Here is a 14,627-nt window from a genome sequence, read left to right as displayed (position 1 = left end):
TACATTGAGTTCTGTATACTTCCACCCCTACTCCTTTTCACAGCCAGCAGAAAGCTAGGGGTGAAATGGCTGGGAGCTATTTGAACCTCTACTTTTTGCTGGCTGTAAAAAGCTGCGGCCAGCAGAAAGTAGGGGATGAAATGCCTCCCAGGCATTCCACCCCCAGATTTCTGTTGGTCATGGATTTTCCCAGCCAGCAGAAAGCAGGGGATAAAATGCCTCCCAGCCATTTTCTCCCCTGCTTTTTGCCAAAAACTGCAGTGAGCAGAAAGCTGGAGGTGAAAATGTTGTAAGTCATTTAAACCCTTCCTTTTTGCTTCCCACAGATTTTCTTTGGGAGCAGAAAGCAGGAGTTTAACCTTAAATGGCTCATGCTCATCACAAACCAAACTGCAAAAATGCAGTTTGTGTCCATCCCTAACCACTGCAATACACAAGAATGCTGCCTGCATTGCTATACCTCCTTTATCTGTTCACAAGTAATATTCTGCTCACTGACATTTAACTCAGCTGTTCTTTCTCACTTCCCAGGATTCTTAGAAAGAGTGACTCTTCAGGCCTAGAGCTCAATATGCCAATGGTATGCAATCATGGAAAGGCATTGAGACCAGAAGTATAATAATCAAGCTTGTAGTATTTTTCAAAACATGCTCATGGAGTCAGCAGGTGAAAGCTGTAAAACTCATTATCTTATGGTTGTCAACAAGGCAGGTGGAAAAGTCCCTTTCATAGAGGCTTCTTGTGTAGGGATGGGCAGATGAAACTTTTTATGTTGTGGAGATAAGTAATAATACCCCAGTAAGCCTTTTAATAAAGGCCAGGATTTTTCGCCCTTCAGGACTGTTGTCAATTCTATATAATTCTCCCCCTGATGGATCCCACATGAAGGCTTTGGTAAAGGGAGGAGCATCTCTTCCACTGATATGCCCAGGTAACTACAAAATACAGCAACATAGCTTCATGCTCCAAGGGGGATTGCAAGACTCAGTCAACATACCTCCAGCAGACAGATCCCAGCTGCTACTCCTCCCACTACACCAGCATTTGAACGTATTTTAGACAGCAACTTGGGAAAGCAGCCCTAGGATTTTTTTTAAAAAAAGAAGAAAGCAATTTCCATTACAATACAGTCAAACAAGAGATATGCATTAGAAATGGGCAATAGTTGAATTTCAGAGATCACCTAGTTGGCATAAGCATTGGATTGCTACAAAAACAATCTGTCCATTTAGCATGCTTCCACACACTGGGCATGTGCGGATGTGGAAGACACTGGCTTGGATCCACCGGATGATATCTGCATGAATTATGATCCTCACACTAGCAGAAGTGTGGAAATAACCCCATGCTATCTCCTTGTACTGTGTTAAACATATTATAGCCCAAACTGTTTCTCTGCTTGCACAAGATGTTGCCAAGTTATTTCTGGGCAGTATAAGGTATATGAAAGCAGAACTGTACTAATTCTGTTTACATGTCTATTTATGTATTGCTGGATCCAAACCGACTAAACATACTTTACCATTCAACTGAGCAAAATGTAATGCTTCCCTCATATTTCAGTGCTCCCCCCCACAAGATGGATGAAGGCTCCAAACTCAGCTGAGTGAAATGGCAGTGTTCATGTCCCTATATGGAACTTCAGAAGCTTCTAGGTGCCAGGGGTTGTCTTAGCCATAGGACAACAGGGACATCTGCCATGGGCCCCACACTGGGGGGTGTCCTGTGCACCCCCTAACTACCTTGCAGCCCTTGCCTGTCACCCCAGTTGTAGCCATGGTGGCTCAGGCAATCAGCTATCTAAAAGATTAGTGGTGTTGGATAAGGAGGCTGTGGCTGACTGAACAGGTATGGAATGGTGAGACATGGGACCAGAGTCTCCACCTGCCCAAAAGTTAGGGTTGCCAACTCCAGTGGGAAGTGTCTGGATCACAACAGCTGTGGCCATACTAGAGGACATTATGCAGATCCATCCATACCATGGAACTCTAGTTGAACTGGTTCCCCAGATATTTTACCGATAAATCTGACAGAAATTTACTTAAAATATTTATATGCCCATCTTTCTCCTGAGTCAAGAACCAAGGTGACCAACAGTAAAACAAAACAGTATTTTTTTAAAAAAAAAAAATCACAAAACATTCTCATTAAAACAATAAAATACATTAAACCCATCATTTTATAAACACACATTCCCTTTGTCCCCAACTCAGAATCCTAATCCCATTACTATTATCTGAGTGAAAGTCACTACTAACCACTATCTATAAAATACCCCCCTCAGCTGTAAGATTTAACTAGCTCAGAAGATATACCCAGCTTTCTGCTCCCCAAAAGAGCAGTGTTGCACCATTATATTATCTTGTGAGATACCACCAATACACAGGCTGGGTGTATTGAAATCCCCCCAAAAAACCCACCCCAGCCCTTACACACAATGCAAGGAATAGTCGTTTGTTTTCTTACTGTTATATTGGCCATATGAGCCAATTCCGCATTGCAGTCCGTGTTGTTTTTGCAGCAGAATGGTGGATATTGGCGGTAATGGTCAAGGTAGTATGAGTTATTGAAATCTGTGTAGTTCATTAAGCCACAACATTCCAACTGAGGAGTAAAAAAAGGATGTTAGCATATTCTAGTGTCCCTTCACAAGTACCATTTCCATAAGACAGCAGAATTACTTAGCAACTTAGGTAAACATCATCATCCTCTAACTGGAATTAATGTCTTCATCAGACTTGCAGTTTATCATTGAACAACAGCCTTAAAGCAACAACATCTCTGCTTGGAAGTCAGAGGTACTAGTACATTCTCACCTCCCTAATTGCTCAGGATGCTATTGCTCCACTTATAGCATCATCTCCTGTATCAGACGAAGCAGAAGTGAAATCTGTCCACCTAGTCATTCATACTACAACACCAGTACAAAACTAAAGGCACTCCTAGAGATAACAATTTTATGCTACAATTTGCTTTTCCTCAGCTCAGTCAAGCAACAGTTACAATTTGTGGCAAAGTCATACTGGATATGGATTCTAGAACTTGCTTGAACTCTTTGCATTTGTATGTCTGGGCAACACAGGTCTCCAAAATGCAACACAGTTCACAAAACAGGAGTGAATTTGATGCTTTACAGAGAGTGAAAGAAAAAGTTGCTTCCTTTTCATACTCCTCAACTCCACTTCTGCAGCATGAAAATGCTCATCCAACACAGGAGATGGAACAGTTATGGTATGGTGGTTGTGGAAGTTGACACTATTATTTATTTGCCTACAGTGATCAGTCTAAGCTGCAAGTTGCTTCTTCTGCTCATAGAGGTGACAATGCAAAACAGACAGAGATGGAATAATTTTCATGGTATCAGATTTAAAGGAAGTGGAGTAGAGTGCATGTTAGTATCCAGTCAAATATGGAACGTTTCTGGCTAGAAGCCAGCAGACTTCATTGGAAGACCTTCAGACCAATGCTCACTCTAAACCAGCAGTGGCCAAACTGTGGCTCAGGAGCCACATGCGGTTCTTTCACACATATTGTGTGGCTCCTGACCCCACCCCCCCTTTCAGCCAGCTAAGAGAAGGCATTTCTCTCTTTAAATCGCCTCTCCAAGCCAAGCAAGTTGGTGGCTTGGAGAATGCATTTAAAGTTAAAGTTGCTTTATTTCCACCTCCCCATCTCTCACCCATGTTCCTTCCTGCCTTCCTTCCTGTCTTGCAGCTCTCAAATATTTGACATTCACATCCTGTGGCTCTCAAAAATCTGATGTTTATTCTATGTAGCTCTTACATTAAGCAAGTTTGGCCACCCCTGCTCTAAACTGTGGAGTCTTGTGAACAAAAAATCCTACTTTGTGAGTTACTGGCATTAAAGTTGTGAGCTACTGCATAAATTAGTTTGCTCTGGGAACATTTTTCCTGAGCTAAGACAAAAATGCATGAGCTGGAGCCTACAAAACTGTGAGCTAGCTCACACTAACTCAGCTTAGAGGGAATACTGCTCCAGACATGAAAATGCCAAAGTGGACCAGCTTCTTGAACAATTCTGTTTGCTCTAAAAACTCTTTCTATAAATAGTCCCTCCTCATTTACTGTTTATTTCAATAAAATACACTGTTTTACAACAGGAAACTTACTAGGTCTTGCTCTTCTTACAGCAATCCGCTCTGCATAATGGCACCCTTTTAAATATTTAAACCAACAATTACCTACTCAAAGTCTCTCTCTCTCTCTGAGTGTGGGTGTGTGAGAAACTCCAAACAACTTTTTCATAACCTTAGAAGCTGGTTGCTTCTAAGCTGGTTGCTTGTGGTCTTGTCAAGTTTGCCAGCTAGAACCAGACATGTATAACAGTAGAAACGAAAACCATGATGAAGCAAAGCAATGTTATTGTTACTGGGGCTACCATAAAAGCAACTCAAAATAGTATTTGGGTTTTCTACAGAAGTTTGAGCAAAGTATGAGTCAGTGGTTATTCTTCATAATTACAAGATGTTCTGTAGGAAAACTCACTTCTTCCATAGTCTTATTCCAGATGTCTGTAACTTCTTTATTCTTTCCATAGTCTTTTTTCAATGCCTGGGTTACTGTTCCTTGTAATATAGTTTCTGCCTACAAGGAAAGAAAGATGTAGTAATGCCCAAACACTGTAGTAATCTCACACTATTCTTGCTTTCAGTCTTCATAGGACATATCATTTCATATGAAAGTACTACCCCAACTCTTCTCACTTGTACACAACAGAAACTAGGAACATTATATTTGCACAATAGTTATGCACATTAGTTTCCTGAGGTCAGGTGGCCTTTTTCATCTGATCCATCTAACTAAATTCTACAGAAAGCTAACTAAGACCTCCCATTTGAACCATTTGTTCAGAACTATAGTGTGGCCTCATTTGGAATATGGTGTATAGTTCTGATCATCATATATCAAAAATGGCATTGTAGAGGTGGGAAAGTATATAAGAGGACAACCAAGATGATTAAGGGGTTAGATCACCTTCCGTATAAGGCAAGGCTGAAGAGTCTGGGACTTTTCAGTTTAGAAAAGAGATGACAGGGGGTAAATGATAGAGATTTATAAAATTGGGCACAGGGTGGAGAGAGTTGACAAAGATAACTTTTTATCCCTCTCCCCAAATACCATAAATAAAGTATTCCAATAAAGCTGATGGGCAACAGATTCAGGACAGATAAAAGGAAATAATTTTTAACACAGAGTGATTAAAATGTAGAATTCACTGCCAGAAGATGTAGTGATGGTCACAGGCAGGGAAAACTTTAAAAGATTAGATTAATGGAGGATAGGTTTATCAGTCGCAGCTGCCATGGTGACTAAAGGAACTTCTACATTCAGAGGCTATCATCCTCTGAATCCCAGTGCCAGGAAGCAATATCAAGGGAAGGCCTTGGTGATCTCTATGCTTTGTCATTATACCATCAGATGAATGGGTGGGCTAGTTAAAGGATAAAATTCAATAATTGTCATGTGCCTTGCTTTGCCATGCTTGCCTTCTTTAGAAGCTCTACTATACAAACCACAGAGCTATGGCCTCCCTTCTGAAAGTTCTGAACCCTTTTTGCACATTAAACCACTTGATTACCTTAAATATTTTCCATTATTTATTTATTTATTTATTACATTCAACTTATATCCCGCCCTCTCCGCAAGCGGACTCAGATCAGATTCCTATATGCAGTACACAAAGACAATTGTGTTAATTTGTCATATGTTCATGCCAAATATTATCAGAAGGCTTTCATGCTGCAAACTTCAACCATGCTAAAAAAATAGGCTCTTGGGCTCCTTTTAGCTTGTCAAAGCAGAAAGCTCTTGCAAAGAGATCAAACTTTATTTATTTAAAGCATTTATTAGCCAGCTTTCCTCCTTGCAAAACTCAAGACAGCTTACTATATAAATAAGACATTATTTTAAAAACACAATAAAAAGAACCAGGGCTTTTAAAAGCAGGAACACAGTTCCAGCTGGCTTGGTATTGGGGGGGGCTAATATGCAAATGAGTTCCTGCTGGGCATTTTCTACAAAAAAAGCCCTGAAAAGAACTATTATAAAACCTCATTAAAAGTCAAAATCTAAAAACCTCAGTCAGATGCAGTCCTAAATAAAACTGTCTTCAGCTGCTTCCTGAAGACAGGCAAGAGAGGTCCAGGCATACCTCCCTGGGGAGGTTGTTCCATAATTGGAACTTTATCTGCACCTGCTGAGTTTTTCAAATGTAAACGTTTCTCCTAGTATTTTATAAGGGTTGATGATAAATCACTGTCTCATTGGAAGTCTAGAAATAGGAGAATTGTCATGCTTGCTAGAGGCATCCCTATCAGCAACTATTCAAGATGCCCAAGTCAATCAGCCACCCAAAATACGCAAGGCTGAAGACAGCAGGCCACACTTCAGTCTTCTTGCCCCACATTCTTCCCTTCTACTTACAACAGACGTGTAGACCAGAGCCACCACTGCAGCAGCAACTTCAATTATGAAGATGATCAGGATAATGGAGAAGAACTAGGACGAGAGAAAAGCATCACACTGTGCTGGTTCTCTGTGGAGTGCAAAAATAATACCGCAAACGTCCTCTGCAGCTCTTTGTAGCTATAATTGGTCCCTAGACCAAATCTTATTTAGCTTGAACTCTGAACAAAAAAGGGCATGTTAACGGTATATTCTAGTAGGGATTTCCCAGTAACTGAGAGCTCTCTTACATGGTGGAAAATGAAGTGGCTTAGGTCTTTTTAGAGGAAGGTGATTCAAAGACTCTTCGTCAAATTCAAAGCACCATTTCTGACTAGACTTTAAAAAAAAATCTTTGAACATGTTGATACATAGCCATCTCCATCCTCCAGTACAAACTTCTCTCATCCTTTTCAGGTTACTAAGAACATATACCATGCCACTTCTTCATTCCTTCTCTAGAAATTCAGGCAGATATGCAAGCCCTTCTGAAATCAGCAAAACATTCTGCTTACTAAAAAGAGGAAGCAACACATTTTTTAAAGACCCCAATTTTGCTACTAGGAAAAAATGGCAGGAAAGACACCTTCCAAGAAAAGGATGTGCATCCATGGATTAAGACACTGTAATCATACCAAGAAAGCAAGAATTATTTAAAAAGCTACATGATCTTTGACAAGAAGTCATCTTAGCTTGAAAAATGAACAGCATCATTTGCATTTGCCCAGGGTACTTATTTTACCAAACATTAGTTTGGCCTCTTCGTATCAAATTCAAGTAACAAAAATAAGTCACTGAAATATGAACATAACGATTAAACAAAGTTCAATTAGAATGGTTTATCCTTTTATAAAGAAGAATGGAGGACTGAAATCTGCCACTAACCATCCTAAGATAAAAGTGCGTCCCCCCCACCCCCAAGTTACCATGCACAGAAGAATCAGGATTCAGAAATTCTATCATGTGGTTAATTAACTGCATGGTCCAGAGACTCTTCTGCCTTAACAGACTAGCCTCACAAAGAAGACAGCTTCTTATCATGCCTTAACCACTTTTTCTATAGATGCGCTCTCCTACATGGGTAGGCATGCAGCAGACCAGATACCACAACTGTTTTGTGTTAGTATCTTACCGTGATCAAAAGACACTTGCTCTCTTTCTGAGCTCCACAGCATCCTAGGAAGCCCAGTGCAAATAGGACAGCTCCAATGGCAATAAGGAGATAGCCCACATTCACAAACTGCAAAACGTTGGAGGACAATGGGCCAAACAGGTTGACAAAAGAGGTGCTGTCAACACTGACCCAGATGCCAATGCCCAGGAGTGCTGCCCCACCAAGCTAAGAGAGAAAAGAGAGTTATTTGCAACAATAAGTATGCAGCAAGGATTTGGATGCCAGTCCCCCACCCTAGTGCAGGCCCAGTTCCAGGCCCCAGCTCTCTGCTGTGGATCAATTGACTGGTGGTGGGAAAACAAGGGAGGAACACCCTACATTTCAACTGCATGCCTTTATGATTTCAGTGTGACCTGGAAGTTATGTGGGCACACTGCGGATGCTGAGGTGATGCTCTGGTTTGTGGGCAAAAACTCAATAGTAGAAGCTAATTCTACCATACAGTCTTGCCCCAAAACCAGAGTGTCATCCCAGTGAGCCAATGCCACTTTTTGGTCACATCGGAAGACGTGTGGGCATGTGCAAAGAAACTCCCAGCTTCTGGTAAGCTCACCACCCTCTTCTCACACCAGCTGCCCAGAGGGACCTAGCAACCCTAGGTGGGGAGAAAGACAAATTACAACTGACATCATGACTGTACAACTTGTGACTCAGCAAGGTAAAGAGACCAGCTCAACATTATCTGGACTGCCAAAATATGTGACAACATTCTTACACCCTGCCCAGTTATTGCAGCTCTGTCAGGCAGCACAATCATGGCTTAGCAAGCTTCCACAGTTGAGGAGCTGCATTTGGCTCTGTGAGTCACTAGCTGTGCAGGCCTACTTGAGCTGAAAACACACAAATGAGTCCATGAGACAGTTTCCACACTTGCCAACTTTAAATGAAAGAAAGTGGGTTTTCTGCAACATATTTTTACCTGCATGAAACCCTCTGTTTTGCCAATATTTCAGTCACAAATTTCAAGGGGAGGAATGTCCATCCTGCAGCTTTTGTGAAATTGAAATACTAGGGCTGGCAAATTCCTGGAGATCAGGGGGAGCAGTGCTTGGGAAGGGGAGATAGCTCAGCAGGGATATAACAGCCACAGAGTTCTCTCTCCAAAGCTGGTATTTTCTCTAGGGGTCCTACTCTTTGTGGCTGTGAGATAGGGGTTCTAGGTCTCCTGTTATGATGCTGGTAGGCGAAGACACATGGAAGTGGTGGATGAAGAGAAATAGGGTTCACATGCTGATGGTGCACCTGGTACATAGTGTCACTTCACTTCTAGCAAAACCCAGAAGTAGGGTTACCATCTCCGAGTTTAGAAATACCTGGAGATTTGAGGGCAGACTTGAGAGAGTAGTGTTAAGAAAGGAAGGAACCTTGGTAGTGTGTAATGCCATGCACTCCACCTTCCATTTTCTCTAGGAGAAGCAGAACAAGTGTTTTAAACTATTCTGGAGATAAGTTATAATTCTGGGAGATCTCCAGCCCTCATCTGGAGGTTGGCAACCCTAACAGTGGTGTCATGCTGTTGGGGGCAATGCTCAAGAATTTACTTAAAACTTTAGGTTTTAACCATAGAGTTCTGGCAAATTCTACAATGTCATCCCTGATTATGTGACTCTCCCCCACCCCCCGCCAGTCCTCCTTAGAGTGCTGGGCAGCAGCCTGGCATCCCTATCTGGAGATCAGTTGTAAATCTGGAGAAACTCTAGACTCTACCTGGAGGTTAGCAACTACATGTAGGGTTGTCAGCTGAAGCAAACAACTACCAAGGAGGAATTGGTGTGTGGGAGGTTAAAAATAGATTTGGGCAAATCCTACAGCATCACTCCAAAGGGTGATTAACACATGGAATTCACTGCCACAGGAGGTGGTGGCAGCTACAAGCATAGAGGGGATGGGATGAACATATGGAGCAGAGGTCCATCAGTGGCTATTAGCCCCAGGGTATAGATGTCTGGATGAACCCTGTGGTGCAGAGTGGTAAGCTGCAGTACTGCAGTCTAAGCTCTGCTCATGACTTGAGTTCGATCCTGGCAGAAGCTGGGTTCAGGTAAGATAAGATATTGGATTTATATCCCACCCTCCACTCTGAATCTCAGAGTGGCTCATAATCTCCTTTATCTTCCTCCCCCACAACAGACACCCTGTGAGGTGGGTGAGGCTGAGAGGACTCTCACAGCAGCTATGCTTTCAAGGACAACCTCTGCCAGAGCTATGGCTGACCCAAGGCCATTCCAGCAGGTGCAAGTGGAGGAGTGGGGAATCAAACCCAGTTCTCCCAGATAAGAGTTCACACACTTAACTACTGCCCCCAACTGGCTCAAGGTTGATTCAAACTTCCATCTTTCCAACGTCGGTAAAATGAGTACTAGGGTGGCCATAATATTTGCAGGCCAGCCAGGGACACCTCCAGATCAGACACAGCACCTCCGACAGATCGCTAGAACAGAGGCTGCCAGCCAGAGGAGGCGGGAGCAGCACAGGCAAGCTCTCCCCAAGACCACCAGCCTCCCGGGCCGGTCTGGAGTTCTCCCGGCGGGACAAGGGATCTTTCCCCAGGAGAAAAAGGATGCTCTGGAGGGCTCGGGTTAGAGGAGGTCCCTGTCGCCAAATCTTCATCCAGGAATTTGTTAGAGGACAGAGAAGCGCACGCTCCTGGACCCCCTCCGGCGGCTCTGTGCCCTGCTGGGGTTGCCAGGCTCCCGGTGGGGCCTGGAGACCCCCTGGAACCCCAGCTGATCTCCGGACTGCTACAGGCATCCCTTTCCCCGGAGAAGATGGCTGCGTCGGAGGGGGGCTTCCTCCTCCTCCTTTCCTCGCCTGCCCGCCCAAGCCGGCCCTCTCCGCGCGCCCCCAAAGAAGCTCCAGGAGGAGCTCCCCACCCCTCGGGGGTCATCTCCTCCTTGCGGGGGAGAGAGAGAGAGGGAGGGGGTGAGAGAGAGGGAGGGAGGGGGGAGAGAGTCCATCCTTCCATCCATCCATCCCCCCCCCAGCCCGGGAACCGGAGCGCAGGAGCGCGCAGCAGGGCGCCCTGGATGGGACCGGCGGCACCCAGGCGAAGGGGGGCGCCAGCAGCCAGGCCGAGCGGAGGGGCACCGGGCTCGTTGCAGCCGCCGGGGCCGGCGCGCAGCAGGCCAGGCGCGTCTCTGACTCGGCGAGGACGGCCGGTCCTCCCCCCCACACCCCCCTCCCGGCCGGCCGGGCCCGGCCTGGGCGCCTACCTTGCAGCCGAAGACGAGCGAGAGGGTCCGGTTGCTGCAGGTGACCTTGCACTGGCAGAGCACCGGCGAGAAGCAGCCCAGCTTGCGGAAGGGCGGCGAGATGCCGTTCAGGCCCATCGCCCGCCATGGGCTGCCCAGCGTACCCCCCTCCCCGCCCCTGCGCGCCCGAAGCCGCCGCCCAGCCCGGCCCGGCCTCCCGCCACCGCCCCCCGGCTCCTGCGAGCGCTCGGCCGGCCTTGCTGCCCTCTCTCCCCCACCAGACTCCGCGGAGTGCGCAAGGGCACAGGGAAGGCCGCGGGCCCTCGCCACATGGGGGAGCCCCTGCTGGAAGCACCCGAGGATGGAAAGAGAGCCCAGGGCTGGGGGCTGCCTCGACGGCCCAGACGCCCCCTCCTCCCGGCGGGAGCCGCCGAAGGGAAGGAAGCAGCGCAAGCGATGCCGAGCCTTCCCGGGCCTCTCACCAGCTCGAAGAGGTTGGCGACGCGCCCTGCCGCCTCTTGCTGGGGCTTCCTCCGCCTGCCGCTTGCTCCAGACCGCGCCTGCCCAGACCGCGCCGGGAGCTGCTGCTGCTGCTCCTCCTCCTCTTCTTCCTCCTTCTTGGTCTCCGGCAGCGCCTGCCTGCGCAGCTCCCCCTCAAGGCCCGCCGCGATATCCCCAGGCTGCGGACCTGAAGCCAAGCCGGAAGAGGACACTGTGGACCGGAAGCCAAGCCGGAACAGGACCCGAAGGAGACAACCGGTTTCTTCTGCCCGGGGCTGAGCATGGCTGAAGGCAGGCAGAGCTTGGGCGGGGTGTGGGAATCCCCCGAAGCGGCGATTTTGGCGAACCCGGGATTTGTTTGGTCCCGGGTTAGCCAACCCGTGAGGCGGGAATTTGGGGGCAGGGGCGGGACTTTCCCAGGTGGGCGGGACGATCTGGCCACCCTAACAGCTTGATGGGGGTAATGTGTAGATGACTGGGGAAGGCAATAGCAAACCAGCCCGTAAAAAGTCTGCTGTGAAAAGTTGTGATGTGACATCACCCCAGAGTTGGAAACAACTGGTGCTTGCACAGGGGACTACCTTTATAGATGTCTAGGGCAGTGATGTTCTGTATTCTTGGTGCTTGGTGGGGGGCTACTGTAGGATAGCTTCTAGTGTCCTGACCCCACTAGTGGATCTTCTGATGGCAGCTGTTTTTTTGACCACTGTGTTACAGAGTGTTGGACTAGATGGGCTATTGGCCTGATCCAACATGGCTTCTCTTATGTTCTTATGACATAATGTCTCCTTTTCAATGGATTGAGGACATGGTGCAACTCTGGCACCCCCCATTTTTTCATGCAGGCCTGGGAGTAGTTATCAAGAAGTCTTCCAATACAACAGAAAACCAACCCTCCCTAATAGCAGGGATGTGCGCTGAACCAGATCATAACCCTTGGGGAGCCTGTTGAACTGGATCATTTTGCCCAGCATGTCAGGATGCCCAAGCAAGTCCCCCGAGGTGCTGTGGGAGATGGAAACTGCATAGCTGAAACCTATCATTGCTTTCTTGACCTTTGCAACCTTCAGCAGGATCTGAGGGTACCTGCACCAAAGGGAGGAAGACATGTCTGGTCAAGTAGTAAGGGATGCCAGTCTCCAGGTTGGACCTGGGGATTTCCTAGAATTAAAGCTCATCTCTAGACTACAGAGATCAGTTCCCCTGGAGAAAATGGATGCTTTGGATGATAAATTCTATGGCATTCTGCCCCACTGAAGTCCCAGAACTCCCCAGGGTCTACCTCCAAATCTCCAGGAGGTTCCCATCCTGGAGCTGTCAACCCCAAGTACAACCCTTGTCCCCCCCCCCTTTTTTTTTTTGCTTGCTTCCTGGTACACCAACATCTTCACAAGCAGATATTTTGTATTTTTTCAAATGAAAAACAAAAAGGTGGTCTACTGGTTATACAAAGAGTTGAAAGAATGCACTTTTTCTCACATAGCATTGGGATGCTTGTACAATGTCATCATAGATCAAGTCAAACCACTGGTCTTTGTACTTCAGTGCAGCAGATCTCTGGCAGAAGCCTCTCCAAACACCTAAACAAATCCAGGGTATTCTGCATGTTGCCCTCCCATGGAAAACAGATACACTCTCTAATTTCAGTAGTAACAGAGAAGGACTCCCCATTTGTTTGCTGCATAAATCCAGTATGGCCTTCATCAGCATTGATTCTAAAGCTCAGTAGATGGGGGGAGGGGGGGGGAACAAAGTACACGGAAAACTATCCTACGGATAAATACTACATTTCAGAGCAGCAGAGACTGCAGCAGCCAAACAGAGGTGTTTTCCACACAGAGACAAGCCAGTGTCATTTCCCCATTGTTGCTGTGGCTGCTAATAATAGTGCAGTGGCAGCAGCGCTTCCATCTAAATTCTCTGAATTACCAGCTTTCAATTTATGAAGCCTTTTATCCTTTTAGCTCTGTTTTCCCTCTCCTTCAAAGTGAAAACTGAGAATTCAGGGAAATTGAAACATATTGGTATATCAATATAAAATCATTCAATCAGAACTCTCTGATGTTATGATGTCCCAGCCTGAGCAACAACACTGAGCAAGGGAGGTATCCAAGAGAGGCTGGTTTGACAGTGAGTGTCATAATATGAAGGCCCAAGTGATAGTACTGATTTACCATCAGTATAGGGAGTCAGACTTATTAGTGTATCCACCAAAGGAGTACTTCAAGCTTAAAACTGTACCACACCAATTATATAAAAATAAGCAAAAAGCCTTTTTAGAGAATTGTTGAGTACCCCTCCTCCAAGCCACAAATAATGATGCAAGGAAATTTTGGGCCTGGATTTCAGACTCTGAGGTTAGGAATGACTTTGTAAGTAGCTCAATAATACTACATTCTTGGTATGAATATTTTTGAAGATTTTTTAGGAGAACAGAGTTAATTCTGTAGAAGAATCTTATTTTAGTTTGGGTGATGGTTTAGAATGGTCCCAGGAACAGGCAGCAGAGGTTGAATCCCTGATAGGGCTAATCAAGGTAGGGGAAGCCCCCAGGCCCAATGCAATCCCTTCTGAAGCTATGAAGGCATTTCCTGAGAAGTGCACCCCTTTTTAGCTACCCTATTCACTGTAATTGAGAGGATGATTTGATATCTGAAGCTGGGACAAATAGTGGTCCCTTTATTTAAAAAAGAAAATTGTCAGTTTCCTAGCCATTATAGACCTATTAATCTCCTATCCACTATTGGGAAGTTGTATGCAAGATGCCTGGCAAACAAACTTTTCATTAAGATTGCCAAGTCCCCTGTGGCCTCCAGTGGGGGACTTTTTTGCACGCACACAGTGCGCGGGGTCCAATGATGTCACTTGCAAGTGGCATCATCGCACTGGTGACATTGCATGCTGGCCGCTCTAGAAACTTCTGGGGAAACTCTATGGTTTTCCTGGACACTCTAGTAATTTGGGAGGGAAACTCTATGGTACCATAGAGTTTCCCTCCCAAGTTGCTAGAGCATCCAGGAAAAGCATAGAGTTTTCCCAGAAGCTCCTAGAGCGGCCGGTGCACAATGTCACTGGCGCAATGACATCACTCGCAAGTGACGTCATCGTGCTAGTGACATTGGTAGGGGATTTCCCCTCCAGCCCACTGCAGGTCAGCGGGTTGGGGACCTCCAGGGTGGGAGCCCTATAAATCATGGATATTAGGGCTTGGCTGCCCTATAAGTCATGGATATTAGAACAGCAAATTTTAGGACCAGTACAAGTTGGATTCTGCCAGGGCAAACCAACCTTAGACCA

At 46.0% G+C, this 14,627-nt stretch overlaps 1 protein-coding gene across 1 annotated transcript in view; it reads right to left on the bottom strand.

Moving 5' to 3' along the window:
- The window catches only part of TSPAN1 (tetraspanin 1), a 60,901-nt gene that overhangs the window by 11,668 nt on the left and 34,606 nt on the right, over positions 1-14,627 (bottom strand). Inside the window, exons 3-7 of the mRNA XM_060231752.1 lie at positions 7,597-7,803; positions 6,444-6,518; positions 4,506-4,604; positions 2,467-2,604; positions 998-1,081 (exon numbers count right to left, since the gene is read on the bottom strand). Of these exons, the coding sequence (XP_060087735.1) occupies positions 998-1,081; positions 2,467-2,604; positions 4,506-4,604; positions 6,444-6,518; positions 7,597-7,803 (603 nt within the window). The remainder of the gene's footprint in view (positions 1-997; positions 1,082-2,466; positions 2,605-4,505; positions 4,605-6,443; positions 6,519-7,596; positions 7,804-14,627) is intronic.

Source organism: Heteronotia binoei, chromosome 2 (genome assembly GCF_032191835.1).
Source record: "Heteronotia binoei isolate CCM8104 ecotype False Entrance Well chromosome 2, APGP_CSIRO_Hbin_v1, whole genome shotgun sequence".
Taxonomy (NCBI): domain Eukaryota; kingdom Metazoa; phylum Chordata; class Lepidosauria; order Squamata; family Gekkonidae; genus Heteronotia; species Heteronotia binoei.
Note: the sequence above shows the minus strand (reverse complement) of the source record. Positions and strands in the feature narration are given on the sequence as shown.